We start from the raw sequence: 21737 nt of genomic DNA, 5'->3' as shown, positions 1-21737 counted from the left end.
CCAGCGGCGCCACGGCCGCGGCAAAGGCCAACATCAGCAGCAACAGCCGCGCGCCGGGGCCACTCAGCAGCAGCCGACGCCACCGTGGGGGGGCACAACCCATGTACAGGGGTCGTGCACGCCTACACCATGCCCGTGCCACGCCCCCCGCTCCGAGTCTTCTAGGGCCCGGCCCCTCCGGCCATCAAGGCTTCTTCGCCGGCCAGCACCCCGGCCCGGCTGCCCCACAGCCCTACTACTCCCCGGCTCCGGTTGGCTATGGTGGGCCGAACCCGAGCGCTAGAGCGGCCGGCTACTCGGGCTACCCCGCGTCGGTCTCCTATGACCCGGCTCTACTCGCTGCACTTCATCAACAGCCTCTGACCGAGGCTTATTCCGGCGGTGGCGACTGGTTTATGGACACCGGCGCATCACCACATATGGCCGCTTATCCAGCTAACCTCTCTTCTGCGTCTCCTGTCAACACTTCCTCTCGTATCATTGTCGGTAATGGTGCTGGTCTCCCTATCACTCATGTTGGTTCCACTCATTTTCCTTCCACCTCTAGAGCACTTTACCTAAATAATGTTCTTGTGTCTCCTGAACTTATTCAGAATTTAGTCTGTGTTCGCAAACTTTCTCATGATAACTCTGTAACTGTGGAATTTGACGAAGTTGATTTTTCTGTTAAGGACACCCTCACCCGGATGGATCTTCACCTCTGTGACAGCCCTGGCGATATGTAGTCCGTCCAGCCTCCATCATCTACACTTGCTGGACCAGTTGCTCTTTCTGCCGGCGTCGATCTTTGGCACGCCCGCCTTGGTCATCCTAGCTCCAACGTACTTCGTCAAATAGTTAGAGATTTTTCTTTTACATGTAATAAAACGGATGCACACTCTTGTCACGCATGCCGTCTTGGCAAACATGTTCGTCTTCCCTTTAGTTCTTCATCCACAGTTGCGTCGCTACCTTTCAGTTAATCCATAGTGATGTTTGGACCTCTCCCGTTGCTAGTAATACTGGTTTTTATCTTGTTATCTTAGATGATTATTCTCACTTTGTGTGGACCTTTCCATTGCGTAAGAAGTCCGAAGTTGCTGCCACTCTCACCGCCTTCTACTCTTACGTGTCTACGCAATTTGGTCGTCCCATCCTTGCTTTGCAAACTGACAACGGGAAAGAATTCGGCAACACCACCATTCGCAACCTTCTCTCCACCCATGGCACAATTTTCCGGCTCACATGTCCTTACACTTCCCAGCAAAACGGTCGGGCTGAACGCATCCTCCGCACTCCTGACGATTGCGTCCGTACCCTCTTATTTCATGCTCACATGCCTCCCCGTTTCTCACCCGATGCTCTTGCTACTGCCACCCTCCTCATTAACCTTCGTCCGTGTCGCACCCGCTGGAATTTTACACCACATCACCTTCTCTTTGGGTCTCCACCCTCATATGACGGTCTTCGTATCTTCGGTTGTCTTTGTTATCCTAGTACCATCGCCACCTCTTCTCATAAACTTGCTCCTCGTTCCCTCCCGTGCGTCTTCCTCGGTTACCCGGCTAACACCAAGGGCTATAGGTGCTATGATCCGGTCTCTCACCGTGTCATCACCTCCCGGCATGTTTATTTCGACGAGTGTTCTTTTCCGTTTAAACAGGAACAACAGGCGGCTTCTCCTTCGGCGCCCGGCCCCTCCTTGGTCGACACTGTTCGCCCCGGCTCTTTGCCGCGGCGTGGGGCGCCCCCCGGACGTACGGTGTTACGGCTGTCGCCCGCCGCCTCTCCGGCTGTGCCTTCTTTGCCAGCCTCGCCGGCCTCGCCGGCCTCTGCGGGCTCGCCAGCCGCTGCCCCGGCCTCTGGGGCGGCCTCGCCAGCTGCCGCCACCGCTTCGCCAGCTTCTGCAGCAGCGACCTCGCCGGCTCCTTCGTCGGGCTCTACGGCCACCCGACTGGTCGTGTAGGCCTCTGCCGGGGCATCTTCGCCCGGCCCGCCTTCGGCTTCTCCGCCGGTGGCCGCTGCCCCTCCTGGAGACAGGTCCACCAGGGCCGCCGTGGTTCAACCACTCGCCGGCCCCGTTACTCAGTCTCGCATGGGTGTCTTCCGACCGAGTTCTCGGTACTCCCCGGAGGAGTATACCTGTGTGGCTTCGACGTCCACGCCATCACCGTCACCTCTGCCGACCTCTACCCGTACCGCGCTTCGAGACCCTCTGTGGTTTGCCGTGATGAAGAAGGAATTCGACGCGTTGCAGGGCAATCACACTTGGCAGCTTGTCCCGCGTCCCCCTCATGCCAACATCATTACCGGGAAGTGGGTTTTCAAGCACAAGTTTCATCCTGATGGCACCCTCGACCGCCACAAGGCGCGTTGGGTTGTTCGTGGCTTTCGTCGGCGCACTGGTGTCGACTTCACCGATACCTTTGCCCCGGTGGTCAAACCAGGGACGATTCAGACTGTTTTTCAGCTTGCAGTGTCCCGCTCTTGGCCTGAGCATCAGATGGACGTCTCTAATGCTTTTCTTCATGGTCATCTTGAGGAACAAGTGTTCTGTCAGCAGCCCATGGGATTCGTCGATGAGTCTTCTCCGGATCATGTGTGCCTGCTCTCCCGGTCTTTATATGGGCTTAAGCAGGCTCCTCGCGCGTGGTACCAGCGCATCGCAGCGTTTCTTCATCAGCTTGGATTCCTCTCTACTCGCTCCGATGCTTCACTATTTGTTTACCACCAGGGTGACGCCACTGCTTTTCTGCTGCTCTATGTCGACGATATCATCTTGACAGCATGCTCGACTGCTCTTCTTCGACAGCTCACTGGTCGTCTTCGTGCTGAGTTCGCCATCAAGGACTTAGGTCCTATGCACTATTTCCTCTGGATCGAGGTTATTCGCTGAGCAGATGGCTTCTTTCTTCATCAGCGGAAGTATGCTCATGAGCTTCTGGATCGTGCCGGGATGCTTAACTGCAAACCGGCTGCCACGCCTGTCGACACGAAGGCCAAGCTCTCTGCCCAAGATGGTTCTCCCGCTTCAGATGCTCCGTTCTACCGGTCGATTGTTGGTGCTCTTCAGTACCTCACTCTTACCCGCCCGGAGCTTCAGTACGCCATGCAGCAGGTGTGCCTCCATATGCATGCTCCTCGTGATGCTCACTGTACCGCGGTCAAGCGCATTCTTCGCTATATCCGAGGCACTTTGGATCTCGGGTTGTCACTTCAGGCGTCGACCTCTTTGGACTTGATTGCCTACTGTGACGCTGACTGGGCCGGCTGCCCTGATACACGACACTCGACCTCCGGCTATTGTGTCTATCTTGGGCCATCACTCATCTCCTGGTCGTCCAAGCGGCAACCCTTGTCTCCCATTCCAGCGCTGAAGCAGAGTATCGCGCCATCGCCAACGTTGTTGCTGAGTGTTCCTGGCTTCGTCAGCTTCTACATGAGCTCTTGTCTCCGGTTGACAAGGCCACGATTGTCTACTGTGACAACATCTCCGCGGTCTACCTCTCCGCCAACCCGGTTCATCATCGACGCACCAAGCACATTGAGATTGATATCCATTTTGTTCGGGAGCAGGTAGCTCTTGGTCATGTACGCGTGCTACATGTCCCTACATCTCAACAGTTTGCTGACATCATGACCAAGGGCTTGTCTACTACATCCTTTGAGGAGTTCCGTTCCAGTCTTTGCGTCGTCCATGGTGCCGCTTCGACTGCGCGAGGAGGGGGGTGTTGAGATATAGATATAGCATGTATATTTCTTGTACAACAAGCCCTCCTCCTTCCATGTATAGTTGAGGACGTGGCTCCCCTATGTACTTATATATATGTGCATATTGCACCCGATCAATATATCGTGAGTTGCATAATATTCTACATTATTGATTCTTGACGTGGGGCGATACAAACATAACACGTGACACCCAACCACCATGTAAGAGACGCTCTGTAATCTTAGTGAGGATTAAGTGGACCATGGGAATTACCTACCAAGTCATAGGCTCATAGCTTAATGGCTAAGATGATATTGCTGGTCACGGAGTTGTGTTGATTTGCCGTAGGTGGAGTTCTGTAGGGGCCACGATCGCAACAGGTTATCGTCTCCTCTAGTGCTACGACAGACCATCTTGATCCCTAGCTAACCCCATACTTCCTGGTTTCTTGCCTACTCCCGCTGTAAACTAATATAAGAGCGTTTAGATCACTACTAAACGCTCTTATATTAGTTTACAGAGGGAGTACATACCACTGCCATGTCCTCTACCTGAACTGCTATGTTAGTTCGCACAACCGCACAGGCCAACGGTGCACCTCCACCCACGCAGCATGGAAGCATCTTTGTTACCAACTACTGCAGCTACCCAACAACTCATGGTGGTCTCGCAACAAGTTTGTACTCCAACATGATACAAAATAGGTACTTGGTCACACATTGACATCGCTGGTTTACCTGTTTGGGTAGCTATTTCTTCAGTAATTTCTTTGGTGCAAGTTTCCGTTGCCTCTCATTCTCAACATATTTCTTGCCACTAAATCAACGATGCCACCCATCATCGTTGATCAACCCCTCCTTGCTGTTCTATCCATAGCAAATGAAGGAGACATACATTTCAAAGTTGCTTCATGTATTGGTCTCATATAAAAGGAGTGGCGTAGTGACCTGGCATTTTAGTGTCTTACCAACAAGCAAGGACGATTGTTTACCTCGTCAACTGATGAATTTTGTAGTTACGTTGTATTTGTAGGAAGTGGGCAAAGATCAAGACAAATCTAGCTATTTATGTAGCAGGCGCAACATGAGTACATATATCATTCAGAAATATATCAGATCAGCTATGTACAAAACTGAATTTCGGGTCTTGATTCAGCAAGATCTTTCAAACTTGAAGTCATTGCCCTTGCCGATCTTGCAGACAGACCTCATTAAACGTAGACCAGACATGTAATTATTGGCATAAATTCCAACTTCAAAACAGCCATGTGCTGCATGCACCCAGTCATCCCCACGTAAGAATTGGAAACTTGCAGACCATGCGGCTCTGAGTTCTTTAACCCAGATAAATTAGTACGACAAAATTGATATACATCATTTGTTAAAATACTTTTGATAACTGAAAAATAAATTTGTCTCGACTTCAACATCATAGGACACACATAACCATAATTTTGTTATCCTAGTGAGGAATAAATGATCCTAGTGAGGACTAAATGAACCATGGGAATAACCTATCAAGTAATAGCTAAATGATAAAGATGATCTCACATGTCCGAATTACTAGTATGCAACAGTCTTGTTTTTGCAAGCTCAAGGACGCAATAGCTCATGGTTTCCCGTTGTTGCTAGTGCAAAGCATATCACTGTCGCAGACACGTCACCACATCTTGGTGCCTAGCTTGTACCCCACGCTTCTGAGCTTCTCGCCTGCACCACTGAATCCTCGAGGTCACCAGTTATGTTAGCTCGCATGGTTGCATCATGCATGAGCCAACAGTGCACCTTGGACAGGGTAACGTGCTCCACTGACGTCGTGCACTGAAAGTCTGCTTTATGCTATAACACATGACCTCTTCTAAACGCTATAGTTGTGCACTTCGCTTGGTCACATCTATTGAAAATGTTTGTTCATGTGTTTGGACCAAAGCCCCATAGCGCATGGCCTCTCCTAAACGTTATAGCGCGCTATTTAAAAGCATGCAGCAAACACCCACAAAACCTACTGGATAATCTAGAGGGAAAGGGAGAGGGATAGAATAACGTATCGACGGACCACCTAATTGGTGGAGGAAGATATAGAGCGATCATAGCACAAACCAACAGCGGGCGAAGCCTACGGGACCACCGGCAAACCTTCTTCGGCCGCAAGTGCAAGAGCCGACGATGCCCGTCACCCCACTAAAGCCAAGGCGGCGCTAGTTCGCTGTCCCAAAGCCGCCCTTCCTCTCTCACCAGGAGCATAGAAAAACGCTACTCCCTCCGTCTAGGTGTATAAGTCACCTTACGAAAACCAGGTATTCCCAAAAGTCTTAGGCGCAATACATTAAATTCCTTCCTCGTTTCTCTCTTAGCCTCGTACTGCTGCCCACGAAAACCAGGAAGAGGAGGCGCCCGCAAGGAAAGGACCACTACATGCATCGTGGCTAGGTGTTGATTAGGAAAGAGATTAAAACGGTTTTGCATGCAATTACATACGCAGGCCTGCATGGACAGCTCAAACGGCAGCTAATAACTAGTGAATCAATGCTGGTTTTCCTTCCATTTAAAACAGCACTGTGATTGGAGGTTTCCTGGTCGAGGTGCTCCTCCTCGTCCAATCTCCAGCGACACGAGTAGATGGGAATTCCGTAGGACCAACACGCGAAACACAGAATTGGACCTGCCATAACCCACACCACTTCCTTGGCTGACCAAAAGGATCCACGAGGAAGATGACCCAATAGGAATCAGGCCCAGGCCTAGGGGGGTGCAACCTGTGCGGGCGCACAAGCCCCCTAGGTTTTTTGGCCCACAAATCTTTTATGCAGTAGGACTAGGCTTTGTTAGCGATCGATGAACCTACCGCTGACTGCTGTCCTAGCCTCCTGGCCCGCCTGTGCTCCGGCACATGCCCTGATCGCACACTACAAGAAATATGTCAACTAGTGACCTTCTGTCAGTGACCCTGGAAGAATTGGTCATAGATCTATGACCATTTCAGACCAATTGGTCAAAAGCTGTTCGGGGGGCTCCAAACCCTAAACTATAACGACTATTTTGGTCTGAAAGGTCATAATTTCCTTACACGAAATGGTCATAAAGCAGATAGCACTAGTCCGCTGCCTTATTTCTAACTGATCACGACCAATATAGATGGTCATAACCTTGTAAATTGTGGTGGATTGCTATGACTAGGCGCCACCTCATCAGTTTTTCCTATGTGTCATGTCCATGTGGCATTTTTTGCCCCAAGTTGTGAAGCAGCCTATATTTCTGTCATTCCCAAAATTCCCAAAAAAATATCATAAATTCTTTGGGTCATATCTTCGTCAAATATGTAAAAAAAACCTTCCTTGCCTAGTTCAAAAATAATTCAACAATATTCATTTTCCTATTCTGTTCAAAACAACACTTTGTGAAGGAAGTACCACTTTGGCATGTCCAAATAGTATCCATTTTCTACAGTGCTTTCCTATGCCCAAATAACCATCCTCCACCAAATGCCAGCTCAATCCATTCATTATTTTGAGCCAAGCTTCAACATTCGTATTTATGTCCAGTGTGGTACTTTGCAAAGCAAGTACCACCTAGGCTCCTCCTTTTGAGCTGAAAATTTGTGAAGACGGTCTTCTTAATAACTGATCATCCTCAGCCAAAACTCACGCCCATTAGCGATGTACATTTCCCGTACCGCTAATCAAATACTTGGCTGCTAATTCATGTTTGAGCATCGATCGGTCTCCTCGTGAGAATCTTATGTTGTAATTTTCTTCCTAGAACCTACCTGGGGAGTGCCCAACCCACTAGACATGCCTAGGCCGCCCAGAACACATGGCAACGCCACGGTCATGCAGCGGGCATGCGAGTTTACACGCTCTAGAGTTGGGGCCCTCGACCACCGCCCAAACCTCGACGTATCGCCACCAAACCATGTATTTATGATTAAATAGGTACTTATGTAACTAGAAATGATTTTTGGAAAAAATAAATAGCAAACTATGAGGCAGCTGCAGTTCAAATTTGACCCCCTTCCAACTGAATCGGCGGAAATTTGTCTTTTTCACGAGAAGCGGATCAAAACTTTTTACAACCAACCATTTTTTCAATTGTGCATTAAATATGTCTTAGTATTTTAGAAAATTGAGTTGGTCCAATTTTGCAACCGTTGTTTGGGAGGTCCTTCACAAAAAAGCTCCTTTTGGGCACTCGAAAAATGGAAAATGGTTTTTTCGTCCAAAGAAAATGAAAACTTCCTTAGGCAACATTGTTTGCCATTCCAATATGCACCCTTGTGCACAATATGAGATCATTTGAACAAACTATGCCATGAATGTGGCCATAAGATTGATCATTTGGCTTGAAAGCCATTGATCTCCACACGTGATAGCCCGTTTCTGAGAACACTTTTTAAAAATAATTGCCATATTACAAGTTTGTTATTTTTCCTGGGAACTTGGCCACATGTAATGACACAATGCGAAGGTTTCCCAATTTTTTGATTTTTTTAGAATTTTTTATGCCCGTTTCAAAATGCGGTCAAAACGGCGGGAATGACCGTTCCTAGCTAGTGGTTGAATCTTGGAAATTTTTTGGTGTTTCTCTAATTAAATAGATACTTATGTACCTATAAATGATTTTTGGAAAAAATAAATAGCAAACTACAAGGCAGCTACAGTTCAAATTTGACCCGCTTCCAGCTGAATCGGCGGAAATTTGTCTTTTTCACGAGAGGTGGATCAAAACTTTTTACACCCAACCATTTGGTCAATTGTGCATTACATATGGCCTAGTATTTTAGAAAAATGATTTGGTCCAATTTTGCAACAATTATTTGGGAGGTCCTTCACAAAAAAACCTCCTTTTGGGCACTCGAAAAATGGAAAATGGTTTTTTTGTCCAAAGAAAATGAAAACTTCCTTAGCAAACATTGTTTGCCATTCCAATATGCACCCTTGTGTACAATATGAGATCATTTGAACAAACTATGCCATTAATGTGGCCATAAGATTGATCATTTGGCTTGAAAGCCATTGATCTCCACACGCGATAGCTCGTTTCTGAGAACACTTTTTAAAAATAATTGCCGTATTACAAGTTTGTTATTTTTTCTGGGAACTTGGCCACATATAATGACACAATGCGAAGGTTTCCCAATTTTTTGAATTTTTTATGCCCGTTTCAAAATGCGGTCAAAACGGCGGGAATGACCGTTCCTAGCTAGTGGTTGAATCTTGTAATTTTTTTGGTGTTTCTCTGATTAAATAGATACTTATCTACCTAGAAATTATTTTTGGAAAAAATAAAGAGCAAACTATGAGGTAGCTACAGTTCAAATTTGACCCGCTTCCAACTGAATCGGCGGAAATTTGTCTTTTTCACTAGAGGTGGATCAAAACTTTTGACACCCAACCATTTGGTCAATTGTGCATTAAATATGGCCTAGTATTTTAGAAAAATGATTTGGTCCAATTTTGCAACAATTATTTGGGAGGTCCTTCACAAAAAAACCTCCTTTTGGGCACTCGGAAAATGGAAAATGGTTTTTTTGTCCAAAGAAAATGAAAACTTCCTTAGCAAACATTGTTTGCCATTCCAATATGCACCCTTGTGCACAATATGAGATCATTTGAACAAACTATGCCATGAATGTGGCCATAAGATTGATCATTTGGCTTGAAAGCCATTGATCTCCACACGCGATAGCTCGTTTCTGTGAACACTTTTTAAAAATAATTGCCGTATTACGAGTTTGTTATTTTTCCTGGGAACTTGGCCACATATAATGACACAATGCGAAGGTTTCCCAATTTTTTGATTTTTTTTGAATTTTTTATGCCCGTTTCAAAATGCGGTCAAAACGGCGGGAATGGCCGTTCCTAGCTAGTGGTTGAATCTTGTAATTTTTTTTGGTATTTCTCTGATTAAATAGATACTTATCTACTTAGAAATGATTTTTGAAAAAAATAAAGAGCAAACTATGAGGTAGCTACAGTTCAAATTTGACCCGCTTCCAACTGAATCGGCGGAAATTTGTCTTTTTCACTAGAGGTGGATCAAAAATTTTGACACCCAACCATTTGGTCAATTATGCATTAAATATGGCCTAGTATTTTAGAAAATTGATTTGGTCCAAATTTGAAACAAATATATGGTAGGTTCTTCACGAAAAAACTCTTTTTGGGCACTCGGAAAATGGAAAATGAATTTTTCATGAAAAGAAAATGAAAACTTCCTTAGGAAACATTGTTTGCCATTCCAATATGCACCCTTGTGCACAATATGAGATCATTTTAAAAATCTATGCCATGAATGTGGCCATAAGATTGATCATTTGGCTTGAAAGCCATGCATCTTCACACATGATAGCTCTTTTCTGATAAACATTTTTTTTGAAAAAAATGTCGTATTACAAGTTTATTATTTTTCCTGATAACTTGGTCACATATAATGACACAATGCGAAGGTTTTCCAATTTTTTGATTTTTTTTAATTTTGTATGCCCGTTTCAAAATGCGGTATAAACGACGGGCATGACCGTTCCTAGCTAGTGGTTGAATTTTGGAAAACTTTTCGTGTTTCTCTAATTAAATAGATACTTATGTACCTAGAAATGATTTTTGGAAAAAAATATAGAGCAAACTATGAGGCAGCTGCAGTTCAAATTTTACCCGCGTTCTGCTGAAACGGTGGAAATTTGTCTTTTTCACGAGAGGTGGATCGAAACTTTTGACACCCAACCATTTGGTCAATTGTGCATTATATATGGCCTAGTATTTTAGAAAATTGATTTGGTCCAAATTTGTAACAAATATATCGTAGGTCTTTCACAAAAGAACTCATTTTGGACATTAGAAAAATGGAAAATGAACTTTTCGTGAAAAGAAAATGAAACCCCCAAATCAACATTGTTTGTCATCCCAAGATACACACATGTGCACTATATTGATTCATTTTAACGAATTATAAGTGGTAAATATGTCGAATGTTTGCCCTGAATAAGAGAATAAAAACTATGAGAAAACAACAGATTTTTTTACACAACCTTAATTCTGATTGGTGGAATCAGCTAAGGCATGGATTGATGACATGGCGTACATCCGTCCATCCAACCATCCAACCATCCCGAGCCAGATCCACAGCCACCCCACGACCCCATGATCTCTCCTCACCCCACGATCTCTCCTCTCCTCTCCTCCACATCCACCGCACCCACCCACCCACCCCCGCCCGCCGACGACCTCCGCTCCACCGGCGACCTCCGCCCTCTGCCCCCGATCCTCTCCACCTCCCCTGACCTTCTATCCTCCGCCCTCCGCCTTCTGCCCTAGATCGAGGAGGCGGACGCCGTCAGATCCGCCATGCCCACAGCTCTCTCTGCCCCACCCCAAACCCTACCCACAGCCGCCACCGTGCTCCGTCACTGGCGACCTCGCCGCCGCCGCCCCTCTCCCCTCGCCCTATCTCCATACCACACGCGGGGGAGGGAGGAAGGCCCCAAATCGAAGCGAGCAGCAGCTTCCGGATCCAGATCGAGAGGGGCACACATCGTCACCTACCTCCGCCCCTTGGCTCCTCTGTGTCGCCCTACCCCGCGGCTCCCGCGACGCCGAGCCGGACGGGAGGAGCCACCGCCCCACAGCACGCGCGCGCCGGTAGGGCGAGGGGATCGATGGCGAAGCTGTATGTGCAGGCGGTGCCCCCGCCGGATCTGAACAAGAACACCGACCTGGTTCATGTACCCGGGGGTCTGGACCACCTACATCTTCATCCTCTTCGTCTCCTGGCTCCTCATCCTCTCCATCTTCGGCTGCACCCCCGGCATGGCCTGGACGCTCGTCAACCTCGGCCACTTCGCGGTACCTGGCTCTCCCCCTCCCCTCCCTCCCTCCCTTACACGTCCTTGACTCTCTCCCGGATTAGGATTGCGATGGGGATCTAATTCTCTATGCATTCAGGTTTCAGCTTACCATCATTTTGTTGTTATGTCTTGCATGTTCCTACCTTATGAGTATACATAATAGATAAGTATCACTACCAAGGATTGATATCTCTCATTTCCATCCTCAAAAGTGTTAGCAAACCGTAGTTATGCCCCTGTTGGGTGTATAGTAGGTAAAGTAGCAGAGTACACCGATTACCATTATGTCTGCTGACATACACTTTCAAAGACCTTTTAACATAGAGTTCATATAGTTATACAGTGTTTTTTAGCTCAGATATCATACAGTTATGCAGTGCTCCCTACACTATGCCTGTTTACTATATGTATCATTCATGTATTCTTGGATAGCACTGACTACATATGCAGTGCTCTGGGTTAGTTAGTTTTTTCTAGTACATCTACCATGAATTCAACTTTGATGATAGGCTAGACGTCTCTGGTACGCATATGTAGTGCCATGTCTCTTTATTTGTAAGTTGAATACAGTGCTCTCTTTGATGCTAGGTCAACCATGAATTCAACTTTGATGCTGAAGCCCAAGGAGCAGGAGGTCCTGGTGCTGGAGGATGCACAGGGGAAGACCCATCTCAAGGGCCTCTCTAAGGTACAGTACTAGTATCAATACTGCCTACTCTGCTCTCACAATGCAACCTCTTTTCAAATTACACAAATGATTACAAAAAATAAGCTTGGGTTAGCTTCATTGATGCCAATTGTTTTTACATCCCACCCGACATAACCATCTTAACTGCGTGGTGATCTCTCTCTATTAAGAGGTTTTTATTTGTCTTCCTTTGCAGGTTCATGTCAGGTCCATTGAGGATTTCGCGCAGTTGGGCTGTTTCGATGAGAACCTGGACAAGCAGAAGGCCACCAAGGCTTCTTATACCCGGCAGCAACCTACTAAACCCTCTTCTCACCTGCAGCCACCACCCCACGCACAAATACCAGCTGGCAAAACAGTTGTCCAATGGGCACCTCCACATTCGTGCCTATGTTCAGCAATATGTTTAGAATTTGGAGCCTTGCACTTTGTAGAAGTTAGGCTTAGTATTCCAAGATAAACTGCATTGCTGTTAGATTCCAAATAAGTGTCTTGATTCCAAGATTCACTTGTGCTGATTGTCAGATAGTGTTGGTAGATTATTTTGGTAACTTTAGGCCTTCATTTTCTTATCTTCCGTTGACACAAGCACTTTTATCATGTTAGTAACGTCTGTAAATAGCATGATTACTGCCTAGCTGCTATGTGCCTATTTTCTCTAAAAAAACCGAGACATGTTTGAGCTGACGCTGACTGAGATAATATAGTAATCAGTAAAAACTGAGACCTTCTTCAGTTTTATATGAAACTGTACTGCTAATTGAGCGGCAACATCACGGGAGTTAGCCGTTCTTGAGTTTCATGAACTTGATATGAACAAATTTGATTAAGAAATCCTGATGCTTATTCATTTAACCTGATGGTCTTATATTGTTATGTGTCGCATGCGCCAAACGCGTCCAGAGTCTTCTTTCCTCCAGCAGCCACTGATCTACAGCTAGGCAATGAAGTTCCCTATAACTAAAATGGTAGGATGCACAAGTTTATAAGTCAGGTTTGTTTAGTTTAGGTCTTCTGGATGAAGCATGGCAAGTATATTTTATTAATCTCCAGTAATAATTTAGGATAATCTCAAGTACATTCATTCATGCGACATTTTTCGATTGTGGTGATGAATGATGTTTGTTTCGCATCTTTTGGCTTCATTGATGAGTGTTTGATTCTCATCTTCGAGCAGAGTTTGGTCCGAGCCAAGTTTACCTATACTTGGTCAGCTCGGGCGGCTTCGCTAGCCCAGCCGCTATTGTTTTTGCCCATTTGTGTTGTTGCTTTAGTAGCATCCTCTGCTTTCTTTTACGTAGCAACAGAGCACCACTCTTACCCTGCACTTCTCTCCAGATTATGCTACAATTACAAATTTACAATGCATTCATGCATGAGCAGTGCATGTGTTGGCGTCCATGAGATCAGGAATAGTTTGAACAAATGAGCCGTAGGGTCTTTTTGGAACTCATTGATGCATCATAACTCATTTGGAGAGCTACCTACTCATTTGGATGCAATATCATGCTTGCTCTTTTGAAATCGATAATGATGCTCTGAATGTTAGTTCTATTACCATTGTGGATTAGCTTCTGCCCCTCAAATGCTATCGACAAGTTGCATCCCTTGACTCCGTAGATCAGTGGAATTATCATAAGTAGTATACAACCTGAGATGTCCGATTGTATACAAACTGCACCTCAAAATTGATATGTTCCAGGCTGTGTCTCTGATTGCAAATGTTTCTTCACTATAAACTCTTCTACCTGTGATAAGTGCAACTAGAAGAATTTGTCCCATAAAAAAATCTGTAATCCCTATTAGCTGAAACTTGAGCATTACAAAGTTTCATTTCTAAGTTCAATTTGTTGATAAGACATCCTCCTCCTATTTCTGGGACTATTTTATGGTGTTGTTGATATACTTTGTGATTTATAGTTACTGATCTGTGCTCTGCTGTCATATTGTCTAATATATTTTGTTTTGACTCTTTCTCTGTTGCCAGGAAAGTGGTGAGGAGATGTTGATGATGCCTACTTGCTTGGCTGCTATGGTGCTGCATGCACCGGTGAAGCAAGCACACATGTAAGGCTGCCCCATGTATCTTCCTTGGCTGCGAACATCATCTACAGGTACGACAAATGTCCTACCTCTCTGTGTCGTTTTGCTCCTCTTCTCCTTGCATCCGAGAAAATTGGTGCTTAATATGCTATTGATTAGCAGTGTCTGTTCGTTAACATCAAGTCTAAATTGTCGCTTTGATTTTTCCTGTTACTTAGGATAGCAGTATGACTAGGACAAGCTACAAGCTCCCAGCGCGTCTGATCCAGGGTGTGTTAGGGCCAACCTGTTACGGAAGATGGCCATGCTCATGAGCCCCTCTAGATCAAAATCAGTATTCCTTTCTGCCTCTTTTTGAATTCACTCATATTTTGCCTCCTGGATTGATGGATTTGTCCTATGGTACTGTAATTGTAAAGTCTGGTCCTCATTTAATTTCTGTAATTGATTGCCTACTTGACGAGGCTATACCAACTGTCTAAATTTTGAATGCATGCTAGATAAGGCTTTATTAAGCCCTTGGTGTTGATTGAGCGTTTGCTCCTCTAATGTTCAAGATGTTAATTGTTATATACCTCTCATTGTAGGATGGCAAGTTGTGGCAGCTGGAGCATGTCTCACAAGAGAAAGCAATGAAATCCATTGTACTGTTCCGTTAAAAAAAGAGTACATTCTGCTGTTATGAAATATTCCTGTGTAAGGAAATGTATTTCTGAGATGATTTTTTGTGTTATGTAAACCTTGGAGATGTGTTATGTGATGTGATATGATGGTTGACATGAATTTGACCTGGAGTTTTCCTAATTTGAATGAAATAATGTTGGATGTATGTGTGTGATTGGGCTAAAGTCGGCTTGGGCCAAATTGGGCGAATAATTGGGCCAAAAAAGGCCACATCCCAACTAGCATCGAACAATTTCAAAAATGAAATCAAAAGTCTTACAAAAAAGGAAATGGACTACAAAAAGGCCGAGGGCCAAAAAATTGAAGGCCGAATTGATGGGCTAGGCCCATGTAGCTAGAGAAAATTAACAGAAAAATATATATTAGAAAGGCTGAATTACTGGGCTTGGCCCATGTAAAACACCAAACTGGACCGGGCTGATTCTTATCAACGACTTTTTCAATTGGTCGTAATTTTGCCACGTCAGATTGCCACGTCGGATCCGATGTGGCCTGGGCAGACAGCCAGTGACCAAAACAAAAGGTCATGGGTTCAACGACCTTCTGTTTTGGTCGTAAACGTCTACGACCTTCTCACAGAGAAGGTCGTTAATTTCAGTTTACGACTGCCAGCTTTTGACCTTCTGTTTTTGGTCACAAAAAGGTCGCAAATGAAAAACTATGACCTTTCAGCGGCCAATAGTGAGGGTCACAAGTTGACATATTTCTTGTAGTGGCAAGGCCTCCTCTCCGCTTCTCACACCTCAACGTATGCTTACAACAGTTTTTAGGGCCAGCTTTTTGCTGGCTTTTTTGGGCTTCCTCTTCGCTTCTCACACCTCAACGTACGCTTACAACAGTTTTAGGGCCAGTTTTTTTGCTAGCTTTTTTGGGCTTCTAGAATAAGCTACGCCCTACCCAGTTTATTCTAGAAGCCCAAACAAAATTATTTTCTATATGCGTAATAGTTAAGACTTGACTAGTAGGCTTCTAAATAAATGAATTTGATTGAACTTCTAGAATAAACTAGGTGGGGGGACAGAGCTTATTCTAGCTTATTCTAGAAGCCAAGAAAAGATTTTTCTGCTGATTGAATCTCGATCCGTCGATCGAGCGCTAGGACGCTAGGGCCAGTTCTTTTCTTGGCTTCTAGGAGCGACCAAGCGAGCAAAGCGACCCTTCTCCCTTCCCTTCTTTTCTTCGTGCGGCGGCTAGGGGCAGCATTCCAGCGAGGCAGTGACGCAGATCTTGACATCAGAGATAAAAGGATCGATAAACGAAGGAGGGCAAGACTAGGAAGGCAGGAAGGCAGGGAAAGTTCGCATCATCCCCGATTTTCAAGCATCACTATGAGTTCCAATTTTGATGTTGTATGTAGTTTTACTGAAACATTGTAGCTAATTATATTTCAAGGAACAATAAAAGAGTGATATAGATTAAGGCCCATCTTAATTATAAAAGAGTGATATAGATTTACAACCAAGAATAGGTACGATTCTTGATATTTCCCATTGCTATGAAAAAAACACTATTTTAATTATATTTATATAGTTTTCTTTAGTGATGTAAGGCCCATTTTAGAATTTAGCACAGGGCCTCGGATTTTGCTGGCCTGGCCCTGATAGGAATCCTGTGAGCTGGCCACAGGGACCCACAAAGTGGAAGACCTAGTCAAAATGGCGAGAAAAATCGAAAATTGGAGACTTCAATTGACCTTGAAAGCTCCGAACTTATCGGAAGATTCCCTACTATCACGATGCATCTCAGTCCCAGGCGATCAGACGCTCAATACTGTGGTGGGTTAAGGGGGACCATGAGGGTTATCTATCAAGGTATTAGTTAACAAATTGATTAATACAATTTTTTGTTACTTAAATGAGCTTATTTACACATGCTAGCACTTGCAATCTGAAGGAAAACCATTTGCAGAAGAAATGAAATGCCGTGCATGATAAGTAAGTTACGTTGACAACATTCATCTGGGAACGGACGATCTACCTACGTGCCAACTTTTCTCAAAAAAAAACTACATGCCAACTTTGACTATGTTGCAACAATCCATTGTTGACTTTGAATGACACTGAGCTAACAAGTACAACGACATTATGGCCAGTTTCATCCAGGTAGGCTACAACTCAAATTACCAATGCTTCCCATCCCTAGTACGTAGATGGTAGATCTCTGCATCCTACCTTTGGTGCCACTCAACATATGCATGCCTCTCATCATTGCTCGCCTCAACCCTCATTCTTCCCCAAGAAAATACGTAAACAAGATGACCTTGCGTGCCTACTTCTATGTATTGCACATCATCGAAACTTAACAATCGAGCCTATGCTCCTTCTCTACGTACTACAGTTTTGAGCGTTTATTCCCCTGCATATAGAGAAGCCAGTTATTTATGTGGCAATTGAAGGTTTATTTGGGACCTGGCTAGCTGGTATCGATATGATTACTGTGTCTTGTATTCGTATTGGAATGTTGAACGTGCAGTTGCCCAGTCACAGTATATATGCATCAATATATGACTGAATTATTCATGAAAAATAGGACTGTGCCATGAGGATCAGATATATACAAATTAATAGCATGGTGTTGTGTCATGTTCAGGAAGTCAATTGAACATACCTTGAATTACTTGAGCAAAGAAGATTGTTGCGGAGGGAAGTCCAGCCCTTGTCTTATCAATTGTACCATTATTCCTCAGTCAGATGTTGCAAAAAATGGCCATCCATCATCTATTGGTTCCATATTAAGAATCTAGACAGACATGCAGGTCTCCTCAGTATTGTTAGACAATCCATTTGACAATTATCATGCTCCAAAATGTGCACGGTTAATAAGACAATACATGTGCAATGCATGCCTTCTATTAGCATTGGTTTCCATACTTGCCCATTATATGAAAGAAACAATATAGATATCAATTAAAATCTGAAAAGACCGTACTCTTCCTAAATGTATCAAATGGAACCACCTGCTTAAATGATGTGCAGAGAGAAATATTAAATATGCATATATTGGAAAAGGTAATAACCGAAGTTGTAACAGTAAAAGTTGGAACTATCAATCACCCTTTAATTGCTACATAGTGAGTCCGTGAATTAGTGTAAAGCTTGGCAAGCTGTTCCACTTGCCCAAACAAAATAGAAACCAAATCAGTCCTAATCAATCTGCTAAGAAATTATAAGAACATAAAATTCAAGATTCACATCTCAAATAGTTTCAAATGAGAACACGTGTGAATCAAGAGAGGCCCTTTGCTTAATCCATTGCAAATATATCAAGGCCCTGCAAAGGCGGGACTACCACGTGCATGAAGATGGGATGAAATATAGACTCAACAGGTTCATGGCTGCAATAATCATTATCTGTGTTTACCTGATATATCAAGAGCAGTGGGCAGCATCAATCGGACACTGTGGTAGATCAGAGTACTCTGATGCTCCGCCTTCAGTCCAGTCTGCTACGTACCGGCGCCGCTGCCTCCTCTTTCCCGCGACACACCAACTCACATCTAATTGCAGATAATGATGTCGAAACTGTTGCAGTCTGAACAATGACCTGCAAACACTCTTAGAGCTCAGGTTGTAGTGTAAATTTCAAAATCAGTTCTTTGGGCCACTCTATTGAACTGAGAAAGCAAAACCGAACCTAAATTTGGGTTATGGTCTTTAAGTGGTCAGTCCTGTAGTCAAAATCGAAGTGAAGATTTGATGTCGACGCAAGAAAAATTATCAGACTTCATTAGCCGTGAATTCAATTACTGAAATAACAAGGTAGATAACAGAGTATATCTTGTTGCAGACTTTTCTGCACTTCATTTTCCCATTGATAGGACTATATAGCACGGAGTAGTAATGAAGGAGAGGATGTGGATACCCGGAACATCTTGTTGCAGTTGATACTACAAAACTATTCACCCGCATTGGCGTGTTGCAAATAATTCCAAGTACATTATCCAATAATAAACATTTATTTTCTGAGAGTAAAATATTGCCACTAATCCTGCATATGTAAGCCATGTTGTCAATAATACGGACTGTCCCAAGCATATTACAAACATGAAAAAAATACAAATCATACGTACAATTTTATCCAAACTCAGCAAAATAATTGTGGACTGTTTGAATCCACATCACCAACAGCTAATGGCAAGTAGTTCAGTACCTTACAAAAGGATGTCGTGAAAGTTAGGAACCAGCTAAAAATGTTCAGATTTCTTTGGAAAGAACACAATGAATCCAATGGAAATTATGCATCCTACTCGGTGTCATCCGGGAACTCACGTTGGTGTGGCAAACAAGCATTATTGATGTCTGAGTCAAAAGATTCAACAAACAACTGTAGGTTCTGAATGTACAGTCTAGGTATGAATACACAAGATATAAATCCATCAAGCAATATCGATGCACAAGAGTCTTGGTTTGAATAAGGTATAAGAAAATCATGTCGATTCTTACCAGTGTCATCCTCTCCGGGAGGCCAGCCATCTCCTGTGCACAGCGCCTTTGCGTGCTCAAGATTACACCGTGGTAAGAAAATCATGTCGATTCTGATCGGTGTCTTCCTCTCTGGGAGGCTGGCCATCTCCCTGTGCACAGCGCCTTTGAACGCAGCCGCACGGGTGGTCGCCTCTGGCCGTCGGCGCGATCTGCAGCCCCGCGCGGCCAAGGACGACGGCGCAGGGTCTGCACCATGGAACGGCACGGTCCCTTTAGACTCCAAGCTACTGGGGCCGAGGCGGCGCATGGACTTGGCGGCGCCCTCGTTGTCTCCGTCAACACGGCCAACTGCGACGGCGGCGTAGCCCTCTCGCGCCAAGAACGGACGGCGCGCGGCACAGAAAGAACGATACCTTGTTCCGGCCCGACGCCCGACCGGCGTCCTGAACGGAGAGGAAGCAGCCTCGATGCTCTTGCCGGCCATGGCAACGGCGACTGTGCGGTTATCCTGCGCTCCCTGTGGCGTGGACTTCTGAGGCGGACTACCCGCCGGGCATGCCCCCCGTCCCGCTCGCTCGGGTGAGATTAGATAGGAAGTTACCGTTAATTGAGGGTGGGATTACGTGGTTGCCCAGCGAGCCTTTTTTTTTTACGTCCGCTCGCTCATGGCAGAGTTTTCGTCCGCACCTCAAAATTGCTAAACGTACTGTTGACGAGGTTAGTTGTTATGTTAACCGTTAGATCTAAATAAGTGAGTCTCATCGTGAGGCTATAATTGCTTTGATTTGTTGTGTGTACATTAGCTGGGGGTGTTTAGAGAAGAAAATGTTCGCTTGTTTAATAGTAGTATAGATATGGAACTGCAGAAACGATATGATCTTTAACCGACAACATTTTTAACATTCTTGCAGGTCATCTTCAGAGCTACTGCCTAGATCCGTACGTGGTCCTTACTCACTTCTATGGAGTCCAGGGAGCCTTTGGTTATTGGGTGCATTCAATGAGAGACGGTAGCACGCGATATTTTCAACCGGTTTGATGGCGGTCTTTTCATAGAATAGGCGGTTAGTGTTCTATTCTTTTACATATGCCGGTTGTGGCTTTGAGAGCTCTTTTTTATTTTCGCTCCTCTTGCGAGCTGTAATGGAGTTAAGACTACCTTTGTTTTGAACCTCGTGTTTAATAAAGATGGCCGCATGCATTCTTCGGATGCAGAGGCCGGAGGTACGCCTTCTTTTCCAAAAATAAAATAAAATTATATGGCAATTGCGTAGAGTACCGGGGCCGTACCCCACTGCTTCACCTTCCCACAGCTGTTGGCCAGTTTATTTCCATGTGAATAGTGTACTTGTGAGTGACATCTCTAGGACACTGACACCTTACACATATGTGCATGCTGGTTATTGGCTTGCGGCAGTGTGATAATAACTTGGTATAATAATGAAGTCTTTGTGGAGAACGGCGATAGCGCGGACGAGCTCGTTTGCTCCCGTTACGTGGGCCAATGGTACAGCGTGCACATGGGCCCGACATTAATACGAGGTGGGTTTAAAAGTGTAGATAATACTCCCTCCGTTCCTAAATATTATTCTTTCTAGAGATTTTAAATAGTTACCACATAAGGATGTATATAGATATATTTTAGAGTGTAGATTCACTTATTTTGCTTCGTATGTAGTTATTTGTTGAAATCTCTAGAATGACAAATATTTAGAAACGGAGGGAATAGTTGATATACGGCCCTTTGCCCGTATAGCGGGGTTACGGCGCCAGGCCTTGCCGTGACGGGAACTGACGAGCCGTTTCGTTGGGACCACACACATCAGGGAGACGCATGCGCGGGCGCATCGCCGCCGCCGACCGGCGAGGCTGCCACAACCATGCAGAAGCAGAAGCGGGCAGAGCAGGAGGACTGGAGGAGTACGCAGCGACCGACGTGCTGGACCTCGGCCGACCAAGCGGCTGGTGTTGGGGTTCGAGCGCCGCCTTCAGGACAACCTCGGCGCCCGGATGAAGCACCCGGACGAGGAAGACCCGCCCTGTTCGCCGGCTCAGAGCTCACCCCCTCCATGCCGAGGCGTATAGACTTCGTCTCATCACGACATGCCTGAGATCTTCCCCGATCTCATCTTGCTCTGCGTCGCATCGTCCCTCTCCAGCGACCAGCGGCGTCATCCCGCCGCCTCCCAGTAGGCTTCCGAGTGGTAACAGATGTAGAGCTCCATGGGATGAGGTACTTCCTGTTAGAATTAATGGGCTAGGCCCATAGCAATTTCTGAAATCTCAAAGCCCATGTGTAAAATGGCAAGTTTAGTCCCACCTTGGAAGTTGAAGAAGAGTTGGACCTCTTTATATAGTGGGTTCTCTC

General features: G+C 45.2%; 1 protein-coding gene and 1 long non-coding RNA gene across 4 annotated transcripts; one reads left to right on the top strand and one right to left on the bottom strand.

Annotated features, from left to right (window-relative positions):
• The first annotated feature begins 10990 nt into the window (after positions 1-10990).
• Positions 10991-14311, top strand: LOC123182476 (uncharacterized). 2 transcript variants are annotated; one of them, XR_006492182.1, is made up of 4 exons: positions 10991-11528; positions 12119-12218; positions 12415-13186; positions 14206-14311. It is a non-coding gene; the product is annotated as an uncharacterized lncRNA (long non-coding RNA). The 2 variants fall into 2 exon arrangements; XR_006492181.1 differs by lacking the exon at positions 14206-14311 and having other exon boundaries at positions 12415-14144.
• A 3238-nt stretch (positions 14312-17549) lies between these two features.
• LOC123171788 (uncharacterized) lies at positions 17550-19903 on the bottom strand. 2 transcript variants are annotated; one of them, XM_044589055.1, is made up of 3 exons: positions 19388-19903; positions 19015-19094; positions 18876-18932 (listed from the first exon to the last, which is right to left on the bottom strand). In XM_044589055.1, exons 1-2 carry the CDS (start codon positions 19851-19853, stop codon positions 19063-19065), a joined length of 498 nt encoding a protein of 165 aa, XP_044444990.1. In that variant the 5' UTR covers positions 19854-19903; the 3' UTR covers positions 18876-18932; positions 19015-19062. The 2 variants fall into 2 exon arrangements, with proteins under 2 accessions (XP_044444991.1, XP_044444990.1); XM_044589056.1 differs by lacking the exons at positions 18876-18932; positions 19015-19094 and adding an exon at positions 17550-17684.
• Positions 19904-21737: the final 1834 nt, after the last annotated feature.

Source organism: Triticum aestivum, chromosome 1D (genome assembly GCF_018294505.1).
Source record: "Triticum aestivum cultivar Chinese Spring chromosome 1D, IWGSC CS RefSeq v2.1, whole genome shotgun sequence".
NCBI lineage: Eukaryota > Viridiplantae > Streptophyta > Magnoliopsida > Poales > Poaceae > Triticum > Triticum aestivum.
This window is presented reverse-complemented; position numbering and strand designations above follow the sequence as displayed.

Bases quoted from the DNA above. Each gene is read 5' to 3' on its own strand.
- LOC123171788 (XM_044589055.1), bottom strand. From the start codon at position 19,853: ATGGCCGGCAAGAGCATCGAGGCTGCTTCCTCTCCGTTCAGGACGCCG. The intron at 19,095-19,387 runs GTAAGAATCGAC...TCCTTTTGTAAG, and splicing joins TCCCGGAGAGGATGACACTG to GTACTGAACTACTTGCCATT.